The sequence below is a fragment of the Physella acuta genome, unplaced genomic scaffold (assembly GCF_028476545.2).
Source record: "Physella acuta isolate Inbredline_101_S28 unplaced genomic scaffold, ASM2847654v3 ptg000958l, whole genome shotgun sequence".
NCBI lineage: Eukaryota > Metazoa > Mollusca > Gastropoda > Physidae > Physella > Physella acuta.
This window is the reverse complement of record NW_026732475.1, coordinates 75,573-92,051: the sequence shown is the minus strand read 5'-3', so window position 1 is coordinate 92,051 and position 16,479 is coordinate 75,573. Positions and strand designations below refer to the sequence as shown.

At 36.6% G+C, this 16,479-nt stretch overlaps 1 protein-coding gene across 1 annotated transcript; it reads right to left on the bottom strand.

The window, feature by feature from the left end:
- Positions 1 to 4,501: 4,501 nt before the first annotated feature.
- LOC131953852 (transmembrane protein 145) lies at positions 4,502 to 14,510 on the bottom strand. Its single transcript, XM_059317253.1, has 14 exons — positions 14,314 to 14,510; positions 13,297 to 13,371; positions 12,440 to 12,514; positions 11,930 to 12,012; positions 11,255 to 11,384; positions 10,237 to 10,321; positions 9,910 to 9,981; positions 9,584 to 9,733; positions 8,953 to 9,125; positions 8,061 to 8,233; positions 7,696 to 7,816; positions 7,454 to 7,513; positions 5,794 to 5,997; positions 4,502 to 5,062 (listed from the first exon to the last, which is right to left on the bottom strand). Exons 1-14 carry the CDS (start codon positions 14,410 to 14,412, stop codon positions 4,802 to 4,804), a joined length of 1,761 nt encoding a protein of 586 aa, XP_059173236.1. The 5' UTR covers positions 14,413 to 14,510; the 3' UTR covers positions 4,502 to 4,801.
- Between the last annotated feature and the right edge of the window lie 1,969 nt (positions 14,511 to 16,479).

Sequence of the window (16,479 nt, the reverse complement as noted above, 5' to 3'; positions counted from 1 at the left end):
ACGGACTTCCACTCCGTACAGGCATTGGATGGTAACCAACTTACACTCCCACCCCATTCCACCAACTTACACTCCCACCCCACTCCATCAACTTACACTCCCACCCCACTCCACCAACTTACACTCCCACCCCACTCCACCAACTTACACTCCCACCTCACTCCACCAACTTACACTCCCACCCCACTCCACCAACTTACACTCCCACCTCACTCCACCAACTTACACTCCCACCCCACTCCACCAACTTACACTCCCACCCCACTCCACCAACTTACACTCCCGCCCCACTCCACCAACTTACACTCCCACCCCACTCCACCAACTTACACTCCCACCCCACTCCACCAACTTACACTCCCACCCCACTCCACCAACTTACACTCCCGCCCCACTCCACCAACTTACACTCCCACCCCACTCCACCAACTTACACTCCCACCCCACTCCACCAACTTACACTCCCACCCCACTCCACCAACTTACACTCCCACCCCACTCCACCAACTTACACTCCCACCCCACTCCACCAACTTACACTCCCACCCCACTCCACCAACTTACACTCCCACCCCACTCCACCAACTTACACTCCCACCCCACTCCATCCATTTCCTCTAAAGTCTTATCGAAATGCTTTGTGGAGGAGAGGGAGGGGGAGATAAAGTTCGTCAAATAAGCGTGACCTCATTTATGGATTTCCCCCTTCCCCCCCACAAACCAGAATGCAGGATTAAGACATTTAAAAGAAATTTACTGAAATAAACTGAAATTTATACATTGGTCTTTGTTTCATCCCCTCCCACGGCCCACGACTGACAAAAGCAACCAGCGCTAGTGGCTACTTAGGGTACGGGTCGTTCGCAAACGGCCTCACTTCTTGTAAAACGCTTTTTACCTTACCTCAGCATAAAAAAGCCAAACCTCTAGAAAATGATGTCACACAGTCGACCGCTCCATCGGTGTTTCTTTCGGACATTTATATCCGGGGAGGGGGGGGGGGAGGGACTTGAAACTTCTTTCGGGGAGGCGGACTAAATTTTCCGGGAGAGGTGGTGGTCGGGGGGCGAACACGGGTAAAAATATATATTTTCTAGATTAATTCTATTTTTATCTGCGGGGCGGTACACGTGATTTGGGGGATGGGAGAGTGGGGGTGTAGGGAGAGGCAGAGCCGGCGTTAGGGGGTGGCAAACGGGGCGGTCGCCCTAGGCCCCGCGCTTGAAGGGGCCCCGCGCTTCAGCAACGCCATTGTTGCCTGAATTAGTTTGTAAACTTAAATAATCTTTGCTGAATTAAATTTAAAAAAAAAAAACCCAACTAAATGGCCGAAATTGTTGGATGTTAAAACTGAGGCCACGGCTGATGTTAGTGAGTTATCCTCTACATGGACTGGTACAGACCGTTATTCGATACGAAGACATTTGTGTCACACATCGCTGGCACGGTCGACTCGCTATTGTCCTGAGGTGACTGGAGATGGCGGTCGCGAATTAGCCCCCGACCTGACATCGGGAAAAACGTAAAAAGATACCCTATTGTTTGCGGACCGTTGAAGACGTTTTTTTTTAGTGAGCAGGCGGGGGTGCCTGTAGTAAACAGTCAGCGACCTGATGATGGCTTGCAGAGGAGGAGGGGGGGGGGGGGAGCGGATGGGGACATGCCCCAGAAATCCAGAGTATTTATCCCTAAAATCATAATTTATACACTGTATGGGCATCTTTTGTGTAACATCTTTTATGCATATTCACCACGATACGTTTGATAGGCATCCATACAGTAATTATGTTCATATTTATTTTATATATTGCCAGGTCATCTTTAAATACATTATACTTGTATTTATTTTTATATTTTTGAAGGGCATTTATACAGTAATTATGTCCATTTTCATTTTGGTAAACTTTAACGGTATTCGTAAAGTGATTAAGCACATGTTTATTTTAATTAATTGTAGGGACAGTGGCGTAGCGAGGTCGGGTGTCACCCGGTGCGGCACTTAATGGTGTCACCCCCCCCCCCCTTCCTCAGGCGTAGCGACCCTTCCCGGGAAAAAAAATTCAAATTTTCTATATGCACCCCCCCTCCTCAAACTTTTGATTTGCACCCCCTCAAGTTTTCGATTTGCACCCCCCCCCACACCTCAAACTTTCGATTTGCACCCCCTCAAGTTTTTCTCTATATATTTTGCTATTTTTTGCCTTGGTGTCACCCCTCTAAAAGGTGTCACCCGGTGCGATCCGCAACCCCCCCTCCCCCCCCCCCCCCCCCGCTACGCCTCTGTGTAGGGATATTCAGTATAATAGTTAAGGCCATAGTGATTCTTGTTTTAAAATAGTGTAGGCACACTAAACAAATTATAAAGTCTATACTGTTTGATACATCGGGCCGAGACTGTTTTATGGTAAAGTTCTCCTGATTTCTAAAACGTCTAAATTACCGGCAGTCCGAGCATGCCATCGCGAAACTCATAAATAACATGAAGCTGGCTGTCACATGGTTCAATTTCTAATTATAGACACGGACCTTCTCTTGTGAGAACGCGGTCTTAACCTGTAATGTAATGCGTGGACGCTCTATACACACGCACCTTCTCTTGAATGGCTGCGGTCAGAGATCCAGTAACGTAGTACCCGAACTGATTTTTTTAGGGTTTGGCATCCCCTTCCCCCCCCCCCCCCCCCCAGTGCTCCACCTTACTGAGCGTCCGTGATTACATTTGAGAGTCATTTCCTTTGGATATCTATAGCTGTAAACAGTGTTTTTCACGATTCGAGCTTATTCCGAAATCTATCAATGTTTTGCTATTTTCCCCGGCATCCACACACTTTGAATGCCCCTGTTAACACTCGATAAATTGAGAAAATATCGATACTATCACCCGCCACTGTGGACCGATTTAACGTTGCTTCAAAGTGCCCGAAGGCATTAAGGCAGCCAAACAGTGCCTTCAGTACATTTGGAGTATTCGGGATTCCTTTCCCAATACGGCGATCGCCTACAGAATCTTGCTAACAGTTCCAGTCACGAAAGGCAAGAAAAGTAGATCTTCGTTTGTGAACGTACTGGTAAGATTTTCATAAATAAACATTAATGTAAAAAAGTCAGGTTTGAAGCTGACGTTCTTCGTCTCTTTTATGCGTGTATCAAACTTATATCTGTTTTATTTTTTACTTTTCAAACAAAAAGCCTTAACAGAAACAAGCAACGTTTCAAAAGCACTTCTAAGTAAACAATTTATTTGTTAATCAGTGTCTTAATGTTAATACGACATTGATAAACAGCTTAAAAATACCATATATATCGTTATAAATATTAATTCGCGTTGAGAAAAAAAAACGCCTCACTGTACATGTTTTATTTAATTATACACCAATGAAAAAAATATAAGGCCCCGCGCGGATGGTTGGCCATAGGCCCCGCGTACCCCTAACGCCGGCTCTGGGGAGAGGGGAACAGTACCCTCCCCGAAGAAAAGCCTGAACGAAACACTGCACTCCAATCCCTTCAAAAGTGCATTTTGTTTTTTTAAAACAGTGAATTTCTTATAAAATACTAACACTGCCCCTCTCCACCATGCCGCAAAGGGGAAATTAATAAAATGTAAAGAATATAGTATAACAAGAGCAGGGGAGGGGGTAATTATAACAGTTACTGAGAAACAGTTGAGAAAAAACAATTTAAGACATTTGGCTGTAGAACCATGTAATGGACCATAACTATGATGAATTCATAGTTGATGTAATATATGGACCATAATTAGTTGTGATGAAGCCTTAGTAAATGTAATAAACCATAATTAAGTGTGATGTAGCCGTTAGTTGATGTGATGCATCACAATAAATAGTTATGAAACCTTAGGAGATAAAAAGGACCAGAGCATAAAATTGTTGAACCTTGAGCTTTATTAATGGACTGCATATTATTATGATTGGCAAATAGACCAATCAAGTTAAAGCTTAGCCTTAACTTGAAAGTGAAAGCTTTGAGAACAAAAATATGAACACTTGACCACACAAAAAAGATAAACATATCTAAGCTGACAAGTAAAAGTTTTTTATTATTTAAATTCATTAACATATAATAAAAACAATAATAAAACTTACAAAGGACTATTTTACATAACATAAAAATGTGTTCTAACAATGCTCATAAAATATGTGAGTTATTTAAGTTTGTTATAGAAAAAACTTCACTTATAATTATAAGTTAGATTCAACTTTTATCTGCGCATAAATTTTACTACTTAAAGATTTGAATAAAAATATTTTCAAATAATTTTATATACAATTTAAAGCTAATTATTTTAATAATTGAAATAGACCAACAGTTATGAAAGATTCAATTTCTAATAACATTCACAGCTTTTGTTTGAACTTTAGTATAAATATTTTAAAAAGTATTTGTATTTGATAATTCAAAAGTTGTGATACTTTTTATAAATAAAATGCATTTAAAACTTTATAACAATTTTAAAAAATGTGAAAAAGGTAACAATTGTAAAGTTTAATATCTAAAAATTTGTGTAGACAAAGTATCATGTAAATAAATAGTGTGTAAAATTAAGCTGACTTTTTAAAAGTGTCACCGGCAAAATAAAACTGAATTGACTAGAATGAATAAAACCTTTGATAAAGTACAAGGCATCAAAAAAGTTTATCACATTTTGTGGACACATAGCTGTTCAACCAATTATAATCAATTACAAATGTACGTTTCATATCTGTGCTTAATAAAGCCGTTGTTCAATTTCATGAAAAAAAAAACACTTTCTAATTGTTTAAAATTACTTTTTCTAGGCTTAAAAAAAACTCTTGAAATTAAACATATTGGGATTTCCTGGTTCAGTTCCAGCTAAAGGTGCAGATGGAATCAAGGGGGGTAAGTAAATACCCCTGATTGGTGGGAGAGTTGTTGCCCTTGGAGACACACCTGAATTATAACTGAAGGACAAAGCACCAGCACCAGTTGAAGAACTGTTGTTGTTGTTAATGTTGTTCCCAACATCCGGTGCGACATCACTACCTCCACCATGGATGATAGGCAAGGTTTCTTTTTGAATCTGTAAAATAGTTTTTAAAATAACTGAAATAAATCTGAGTTAGAAAAAGCAAAAATAGAAAGTAGTACAGGTGATCTTTGTGGATGGATGGTAGAGCGCAGTACTGCTGACCCAAAACTGTAATAGGAATAGCCCTTAGTGTATTTGATTGAACGTCCCCTTACTAGATACAAGTCTGAATAGCCTGTAGTTGTCCCAGTCGTAAAAAGTTCGAGTTAATGTATGCATAGGTCAAGCGCCCGCCCCTCGCGGGACTGCTGGGGTTAGGCAGGGTTTGGGTTACCTTAGGGTGAAGTTGGGGCCTCATGAATTAATTAAGTTAGTTGAATGCTAGACTTGTTATCTTGTGGAAGTGTGTGTCTTGTGCTCCGTGGCAGAACTCTGTGCTAGTTTATTTCCATTACTCAGGTGTATTAAAAGTCTTAAAATTGTACGTGTGTTAGTGTTACTCAATCAGGGCTTAAACTGTTGCCTTAACACATCAACCCTCACTGCAGTCATCAACGACATCAAATTATACCAACCAAACTAATGACTTCATAACAGTCACTCTGCTCTGAAGGTTACATGATTCACATTAGTAAAAGTAATTTAAAAGTCCTTTAATATGACTAGATCACTGGAACATATGAACTCATTATATTTGCACAAGATGCAGAAAAATGTAAAAAAAAAAAAAAAAAGCAAACGTAAAGATAAGCAAAATGTAAGACAGAACAAACAGAACTGACTTGCAGATCTTCCTTGACGAGAGCATCCCCAGCCTTGACTTGAACTAGGGGCTGTTTGTTACTTCCCTCCGCGTGGCCCTCTCCTCTTGAAGTGATGAAAAAATTCAAGTTGGTCCCCACTTCAGAAAAGGCATACCCTGAGCTCACAACATAGGGGTTGTTTTTCTTTTTCTTCTCATCTTCACTAGCTGGCAGTGTCCCTATCTGTAAATAGGTTTCAGTGGTGAATACATTCACTGTAGGCCTACTCAAGTTTTACTTTTTTAAAGTGTAATGATTAATAAAATCTCATTGTAAGTGTAATGATTAATAAAATCTCATTGTAAGTCTACCTAAAAGTAATACTTTTTAAACATCAAGATTAATAAAACCACATTCTGCTAAAGTAATACATATTTAACAAAAAATCTTAAAATTTATTATGTTTTTACAATATTACAGTCCTTATATGATTGAAAGTAAAAATTATAAATACAGCACATATACATCTAGCAATATATTTGCCTATAACATTGTGTTCAACAAACTTTGAATCAAGTCATGTTTTCTAAATCTAAACTATTAGGCCTGAGGCCTATATATGAGAAACTACATTCCTCACTGTGTTACATAATTTACATTCAATTTAAATCAAGGACAGTTACTTGATAATGAACTCAACTAATTTTTACTTTCTCGTATATACGAAGTATAGAGAAAGTCTTGTAATCGTGCGAAAAAAAAAAATCGAGATTTTTGCAAATCTCGACGTTTTACATCTCACTGATACGGAAAAACATAATTTTGCAATCTTGTCCGTATGTCTGTGTGTCTGTCTGTGTGTGTGTGTGTGTGTGTGTGTCCGTGTGTAAACACGATAACTTGAGTACCGTTACAGCTAGGTTGATGAAATTTCATATATAAGTATTTTATCAAAATCGTAGATCCGTATCAATTTTTGAGCGATTTCTGATAACCGGAAGTGGTACTTTTTCTACTTTGAATTTTTCAAAAGCCTATAACTTGAGTACTATTTCAGATAGATAAATGAAATTTGATATGTAAGTAAAAGATCTAATTCTCTACCTTCTGTCAAATTTTGAGTCATTTCCGTTGACCGGAAGTACTTATTTATGCTATTTCTGAGTTCTCAAAAAACGCATATAAATTTATAAAGTACTAATAATATTGCGCACTATTATGCACATCTTTATTTAGCGTTCACTTGGTGTGCATTTCTTTTTTCTACAAGATTATATTCTATTTTAAAAAATTTGAGTATTTAAAATAGATTAAAAATCATGTCTAGAAGTCTATATCCCAAGTTGCCATCCCCCGTAGTGTTATATTAAAATACTCGAGAAAGTTTAGGGGAGATCACTCCCAGTTTATTTACAATGAATTATCCAAAGTAATTACTAAAGATCATATTCAAAGAAAACAGCTAAAGCACTTGTGATCATTTAGCCAACTCAGGGTATTAAAAAGGAAGTACTAAAAAGACATAAAATTTTACAAAGGATTTACAATAGGATGTTTTAAAAAGAAAATAAATGGGCCAAGTTTTTCAAATAAAAAGTTATACACAAAAAAATATGTTTTTAAAAAAAAGCAACTAATATGGGATATTTTTACCAAAGGAAGCAAAAAAAAATGTTTTAAAAAGAAAAAACAAACTTACTTGAGAAGTTCTGACATGATAGGGAAAATTTTTATTGGCAGCACTCGGCCGAGTCAGCACCTAATGAACATTTTAAAATTCATCATTAAACAAAATTTTTACTAGCAGCACTAGGCCGAGTCAGCACCTAATGAACATTTTAAAAATTCATTATTAAATAAAAATTTTATTGGTGGCACTGGGTCAGTTCACCACCAAATGTGGTTTAAAAAATATCTAAAAATCAAAACAAAAAGACTTACAAGAAAAAATACATGTCCCCAGAAAGCAATAAACTGTTCCACTGCATTGACTGTTTTTTCCCTGCTCCACTTAGCCATAGAAAACATGGCAATAAGTGTCATTATTGGCGCCGCCCAGAACCTAAGAAAGTAGAGTCCTTGATTCAAAATAGCTTCTCCATTTTGTTATACATTATATAAAGGTTCAATTTGAAAAACATTTCCCCTAACTAAAAACAATGTACACATTTTTAAACAAAATAGAAGTGCGAATTGATAACTTTTGTTGTTTAAATAGTCGAGGCATTCATATATCAACTTACCACAGTATAAATAGATTCACTTGTCAACTCACCTTAGAGTAAATAGATTCACTTATAACTTACCACAGTGTATAGAAGGCAAAAAATGGAATGTAAAAATTGATTCGCTTTGTTGTGTGCTTGAGAGTAAAGACTGTGGCATACAGGAACCAGAGCCAACCAATCAGATGCATTGTCACTAAACCATAGCCAGGGGGACTTTCATAATAGTAGAGCACCTTCCCAGGATCAAATAGCTGTAGAGAGGGGAAACTTGCTGAAGGACTTTCTGATGTAAATGTGTATATACTAGAGGATACAGCGATTACTTTAACAAGAACTGTTGAGTCACTTGTACCATCCACATGCGAGATACTATATATATATCTGCCCCCTAAACCTGCCCATACAAACTATATTTACCTACACACTAAACCTGTCCATTTACACTCTAAAACTACCCACACATATACAAACTATACATGCCTACATACGAAACCCTCCCATATAAATTATAAAGGCTCTGAACACAATTAAAAACTTAATGTAGAAGTAATTTTAATATACAATCTTGTGCATATTAAAATAAATTTTTAAATACAATTTTATAAACACAAAAATCTGACTATGTAACTTTATTCACACCAATTCCAATTTCATTCATAGCAAAATCCAACAATAAACTTCATTCACAATACAATTTATACACAATCCAACTTAATGCCCATCAAATCCAACAACACACAAAATGCCACAATACAACTTGTACACAACACCTATTCTAACAAGAAATGACTCACCATACCCTCCCACACAACACCTATTCTAACAAGAAATGACTCACCATACCCTCCCACACAACACCTATTCTAACAAGAAATGACTCACCATACCCTCCCACACAACACCTATTCTAACAAGAAATGACTCACCATACCCTCCCACACAACACCTATTCTAACAAGAAATGACTCACCATACCCTCCCACACAAAGAGGATAACAATGATAATGATGTACAAATTGAGAAACACGGTTATTCTGATGGTGCTGGTTCTGGTAAGGCGGCCTCTGGTGATGGTGTAGCCTTTAGCCATGAGGATTAACATAAGGATGAAAATGATCATGCTGATGGATCGAAGGATGCGCCCTGCAGAGTGACATTTTTTACATTTTAGTCAAGACATTGAAAAATTTACTATTATTTAACAAACAACCAATTAGAGAAAATGTAAAAAAAATCCATCTATAGTTGTTTAACTTTTATTTTTAAATTTCATATATTTTTTTTAGTGTTGAATTAAAAAGAAATTATTAGTGAAAGTTGAAGGATCAGTAATACACCGTATTCCACTGTTAATTTGTTTTAAAAAATGCTTTTAAAAACTTCATTTTAGACATACCTATGAATGAAACATAAATGCACATTAAAAACGCTAATTGTAAAGAAGGTAATGAAAAGACTTTTATTATAAATTATCAAACATAAATAAAATCATAAAAAACAATTATACTGCAATTAACATAAAATAAAAATTTAGGATCACCCTACAAACAATAAAATTTTTCAGGATGATCCAATAATAAACTAAACAGGCACCAACTAACCAGTGACCTCCACTGGCCTAATCTCCCAGCCAGTTGTCCCATAGTGACCCCAGGCTATGACCATCAAAAACAAGTGAAAGGTCCATATAAACAATGAAACCAGGTACAGCTTGTAGGTTGTGTGAAACAGCTGGCGGTTTCGAAGGCTAACTGTAAAAAAAAAAAAAAAGCTAAAACAATGTCACTGAATTTACCATAAATTAGTCCTTCAAAATAAGAATTAATATTCAATTTTCAGACGTAAAAGTATAGATTAAAAGCCTATAATAAAAAGCTAAAAAGCTTAACACATGTTAAGATAGTTACTCAAGGGAGATAATACTTACTGGCACAGACAACTGACAGAATGCACATAAGAACATAAATCAGAAAGAAGGTAACATCAACAGGAAAAATATCTGAAAAGAAAAAAAAATTGAGTTCACTTTACATTTTAAACATTCTGTTCATAGGTTAACATGGAATATTAAATGTATAGCAAAATATCTGAAAAGAAAAAGAAATTTAATGAGTTCACTTTACATTTTCAAATAAGTATTATAACATTACAAGGAATTTTACATTATTGCAAAAGACATGCATGATTTAAAAACTGCTTTTTTTCCTCTTAACAAAACAAACAATTTAAAAAGTAAAAAGGTTTTCAAACATACAAAATTCATCAGCAGAGTATTCCTTATGTAATAGGTCATATCCATTAGTCATGTGCAGTTTATATTCAAGATACAAGCCATCGGTCTGAGGATGAAGAGGTAAAAGACTTCAGCCATTTTGGGTAGTTATAGAACTCAAAGACTAAGTGCTCAATAATAGAATCAAATTTTTAAAAGTTTATAGGAAATTATGGCCCTATGAAATTTTAATAAAAGGAAGTCCTCTAAATACAAATGAGATGGTGTGGTTGAATGGTAGAGCATACGACTGTTAACCCAAAAGTCTGGAGTTCAAAGCCAGGTTCAAGTCTGTAAATTTTTCTGAGTCCACCCAGCATAGATAGATACCTTAATTATGTTAGGGAAAATAAAGTCGGCTGAGCATGGTGCTGACCACACTATCCCTTCATATGCCGAGGTCACAGAAACAGGTAAACTCTACTTCACTTGCCCCATTGACCATCAGGTTAGAAAGGGAACTTAACATTTAAATACAACTATATTTTCCTGACACTCATTGCTACCCTCAACCCTGCCTAAAGAACTGGTAATAAGTGGCCTCACTAGATAAGGTTACAAAGGGTTCTGTAACTCAAGGTATTACCCCCAACAGCCAAATGTAGGATGTACTAAAACTGTAAATTGTAAAGGCTTTGGGTTTACTCCAGTTCAATGGTCTCACCCCAAGCTTAATGATAATATATAACAAAAAATGTATACTAAGTTGTGAAGTTAACTGGACAAAGCGGATTTTTTATATTAAAGTTGGTAGCTTTTTATGTTGATGACACGCTGTTCTATTTGCACCCTCCACTTTGTGAATCTACATTCACACTTTATTTTTTTAAATAAAAAGATGATTTCTAATACGCAAACTAACTTTTATGTTCACCATCACCTTCCCTCTAGAACCAAATTAACTAAACACAGTAACTTTCTTTTACTTTTTTCATAATAATCTGTTACATATTCTTCACACTCTGACCACAGTAAACGAAGAATAGCCTAATCAGCTAACCTGACTAGACTTAGAACACCTGGACACAGCCATGTACCACCAGCGCTCCCTTGAGGAGATAAAACTCCGCTGCCCACTACACTGGTACCAGGGTTTGCCATTAAGAGTTACCACTGAGCATCCAGAATACCTAAGTGAAAATCAATCATTGAACAAAATGATCAATAAATCTATAAATCACTCATTTAATTAACAAAAAAGGTTATATTATAGGGATCCATTGATTTTTCCAGAAACAAATTACTTGTTAAATAACATATTATACCATGACAGCCTGATTTAAATAACTCAATAAAATCAGTGTCATTCTGAAGTGAGGGACTAAATATGAAATTACTAAACAAGTTAGTCAGGGAGGAGGTTTAGAGAAGAGAAGATTAAAGCGACAAATTTATACAACTCTACAAGTAGGGTTGAAAGTCTAGGGTTCACAAAATGCATTCTGGAGAAATAGAACAAAAGTGTATCTAACAATCCTAGATCATATGAAGTGGATTTAGAATATTTAACATATTTGAAATATTTAGCATAAAAAGGGAATTTAAAACTATTTTATAAGCATCAACAGAAGTAGCTTCATTGTTCATTTTCAAATAATCTTATTTTCCAAATCAGAATTATTATATAAAAAAAAGAACATACATTCAATGCAACCACATGATATAAAATACATACTGAGAAGTCCTATCATTGCCATTAGTTAGAGCTATAATTTGATTGTTCTCAACACTGAGAACTGACACACTTTGAGTGCAGTTCTGTAATATAAAAGTGTGACCAAAAACTTGTGAAAACAAAACAAAAGAAAACAATGTTAGTAACAGTATGTAAAATAACCAAAGGAGTGATTAACATTTAGCAAAATTACAACAGTATTATCATACCATGTGAAATACTATCTACACTCACTTTTCATGCATTAAACACGTGATCAGATAAAAAAAACTAACCATTTTAAACAATGTTTAACTTTCAAAAATATATTTCCATAAAAAAAAAACAGACAAAATTCTTTATTTGGCATTTTGTTTACGACCTTCAACTTTGAACTTATTTAAAATGCTTAAGGTTTTTGTTCACTTTGTTTTTCATTTTTTAGTGTTTTGGAAATGTGAACAAAAATTGGAGACTTTCTGTAATTTTCATTAATTCATACATTAAGAGAGTTAGATGTTAATGCCATACCTTCCCTCTTTTATAGACTGCATCCCACTGCCCTGGTGTGTCATAATAAAGGAGTAAATTTTGGGGCCCAAAGTCCTGAAATTAAATTATCATGGATAAATCAACATATGACTTTTTTTGCAGATTAATTCATTATGAATGAACTGGTCAGCTTCTCATGAAAATCATTTTCAAAACAAGTTATGATGAATGTGTAGGCCTACTCCTCATGAACAATTTCAATATAAAACAAAATAAATGTAGGACACATACATGGACTGTAAGGGGTCGTCCATAAATGATGTCACACTCGTAGGGGGAGGAGGTGGTCCGTAATTTTGTGATGGTGTGTGATGGGGCGGGGGGGGGGGGGGGAGGGTGTGAGGGGTTAAGATCGTGTCGTTACACTTTTGCATTATAAAAGCAATGTTAGAAAATGAATTGTAGCCATTATTTCGCGTTATAGAAAACTGTTTTAATAAATTGCAATAGGAATTGATTAAAATACTCTATGTTGACAGAGTTCAGACAAAATTTTGGAAAAATATCATATTTTAAGAAAATACGATTTGCTCGTATTTTAAGAAAATACTATTGAAATTTTGAGGGGGGGGGTTGTAGGCTGAGGTGTGATGTCATTTTAGGGGGGCGTCTGGCTTTTGTGGGGACGGAGGGGAGGGGGGAGGTAAAAATTGTCAAAAAAAGTGTGATGTCATTTATGGATGACTAAGTGAATGTGTGGCCTAAATTTCTAATAATATTTAGGCCTATCATTAATCTTGTCATAAATATAGACCTAATCTGGTGATTTCTAAACATATTTTTAGTGTCCCGGCAGATAAAAGTCAGTTTAAAAAATATATGAATCATAGACCTACCACTGGGTACTTAAATTCATAATACAAGGTCCCTTTCTCTGTAAGAAAACAAAATCTTGTCAAAAACTCCCAGTCCTGTGAAAAAGAGAATAAATTTTAAATAGATATAAATGAACAGATCTAGATTAGATAGATCTTATTATTATGTCTAAATCAGTGGTTCCTATCCTTTTTAGGGGTAGTAAAACCAACCAGTTTCATAATCATATGCCCATTCACATATGAGAACCCTTCTTAATAGTTGTATCATACAAATTAACAAAATTCGATCGGAAATTATTTAATATTTAGCCTATCCTCCAATGAACCCCTGAGACTGACTCACTGAGCCCCTGGGGTTTGATCGAATCCAGGTGGCGGGTTAAGAACCACTTAGGGTAAAACTCCATTTTAGCGTATTATATTCGTCGCTTCACGTTCACTTCCAGTTGAGCGTATTTTATTATAAACACAACCAATACACACAAAAATGTTAGGAAAACACTAGGATTATAGCTAGAATCTAGATGTCTAGATCTATTTATGTTTTATATGAATGTGAGTTTTAATTATAAAAGGTAAATAAAAAAACAACATAAAAAAGCATTAGGACAGTTCTAATTAAATAGCATGTGATTGTCAGGAGGAGAAAAATCCCTACACCGTCAAGGATTCACCATAGTTCACATTGACTTTAATTATCAGCAGACAATCATAGCTTGGGCAATAGCTATTTGAAATGGTGCTGACCTCAGTTTTGGGGTCATCGTGAGTTCATAAAAGTTAATTTATAGTTATAGTGTTATAGCATTCAATATTCCAAATTTGGATTTCTCTCAAGTTTTGACAAAAGTAAATTATCAAAACTAAGTCAAATCTTCATAAAGAAATAAGCCCAATGTTTTTCTAAAGTTTTTGTGTGTTTTTGGTTGTGTATAACAAAATACGCTCAACTGGAGGTGAACGTGAAACGGAGAATAAAATACGCTAAAATGGAGTTTTACCACACTGAGACTGATAAAAAAAAAATATTTTTACCGAAAGCGCTTGAAGGATTCCTTGAACCCATTTCGTCTCAGTCAAATGGCACAAACTTAAAGAAAATAATATAAATAGCTCAATGCGTTTATTGCTCATTTTGCGAAACTTCCTCAACAAATAAAACAAAGGTACTAGATCTAGTAGTGGTAATGGTTATGGTAGCACATCCATACAATAGAGTGCGCCATGTTGGATGCTGCATTGTCACGTGATAGTTACTATGGTAATATAATTTGAATATGAGATTTCGTACTCCTTTTGTTAGCCTAGTCACTAATCAATAATCATGAAACATTAAAGAGAACGATCAACGGTTTTGCATACATAACAAACGTTCATATTAACCTATTAAGCTGCAGGCCTAATAGGCTAAAGAAAAAAAAAGGAATCATTTTTAAAGAACAGCCGGGGAATCGCGACTGCTCATCAAACATTCTTTCCTAACCTAAATAAATAAGACGAGCCGACCCGCGGCATATCGTACGCCGCTATTTAGTTGTTTTATTTTCTACTTTTCAGTAATTCATAATTTGTGAATTCGACAGTACCAACGCTGCCACTGAAAATATTTCTTTAAAACACTATAAGTAGCTCGTTAAGGACGATAACCCCCCCCTCCCCCCTCCGTTAAAGTCAACTCCACCTAGTTACCCCCCCCCCTACGTTTAAAATAGTTTCAAACTAAATTATCTGCCCCTAATAGTCGTCAATAAACCCGGCTCTGCTTGTAAACATTTAGCGTGAACCACAGCTCACCAGACCATGTAGGGGTGGGGGTGGTAGGGAGCGCGCTTACAGCTTGTTTTCCATCGTCTCCAAGAAGAGAATTATATATATAGATTATCGAGGTCTAGAATTCTATTACGGGCATAACCAGATGAATTACTATTTACACATATATTTAATAACTTTGACGATCTACATGTGCAATCAACGCTGGTTAGGCAGTGTTTCTTTTAGATATTTTTCCTCGGGGGGGGGGGGGGGGGGAAAGAAGGGTTTGAAACTTTCGAGAACGCCCCCACCCCTTCCCTGAAGATAGATTAGGAAGGTGATACTTGTTTTTTTTTCTTCTTTTTTTTATTTACCTATGACTAGTATGCGAGTAGATTATATTGTTTATTTCTTGTGTGTGTGTGTGTGTGTGTGTGTAAAGTAAACGAGTAGGCATGTAACAGCCTAAAAATAAATTTCCATGAGCTTTCACAAAAATCTTAGTCGATGTAGCCTAAAACTGCCCCCGCGACTTTAAAAAAAATGTATGGCTTTGGATAGGCCACCACTAATTTAATAGGGTCTACACATGTTTACATAGTTCATTTATTTTAATTAGCATCGCGAATATCTTAGCCGACCGAATTCCTGGCACACATTAAAACAATACATCCGTGTTTAGTTAACCCCCCGTCCTTTACCTCTGACTGTTTAGGGGGAGAGGGGGTGGGGTGGGGGGGGGGGGGCATTTAAAATAGGCGATTCCTCATGCCTATTGTTAGTTGCTCAAATTTATTTATTCAATAACGGTACCAACAGTAGGTACGGAGGCCTTCTTTTTCCACATTGGTCTTTAAAAAAAAAACAAAAAAAAAAAAACAAAAAAAAAAAAAAACACAGGCCTAGTAACTTTTTAATCCCATTTTATTTGGCTTAAGGGGTCGTCCATAAATGACGTCACACTCGAAGGGGGAGGGGGTCCGTAATTTTGTGACGGTGTGTGACGAGGGGGAAGGGGGGGGACTTCAGATGGTGTGACGTCACACTTTTGCATTATAAAAAAAAACAAGATTTTGGAAAAATATCTACGTTTCAAGAAACATTCAACTGCAAATTTTAGGGGCGGGGGGGGGGGGGGGGGGGTTGTAGGTTGAGGCGTGACCAGTGGCGTAGCGAGGTCCGGTGCGGCACTTAATGGTGTCACCCCCCAGAGGCGTAGCGACCCTTCCCGGGGACAAACTTTCAAATTTTCGATTTGCACCCCCTCAAACTTTCGATTTGCATCCCCCTCAAGTTTTTCTCTATATATTTTGATATTTTTTGCCTTGGTGTCACCCCCCCCCCCAAATGGTGTCACCCGGTGCGGTTCGCACCCCCGCCCCCCCTCGCTACGCCGCTGGATGTGACGTCATTTTAGGGGGGGGGTCTGGTCTTTTGTGACGATGTGTG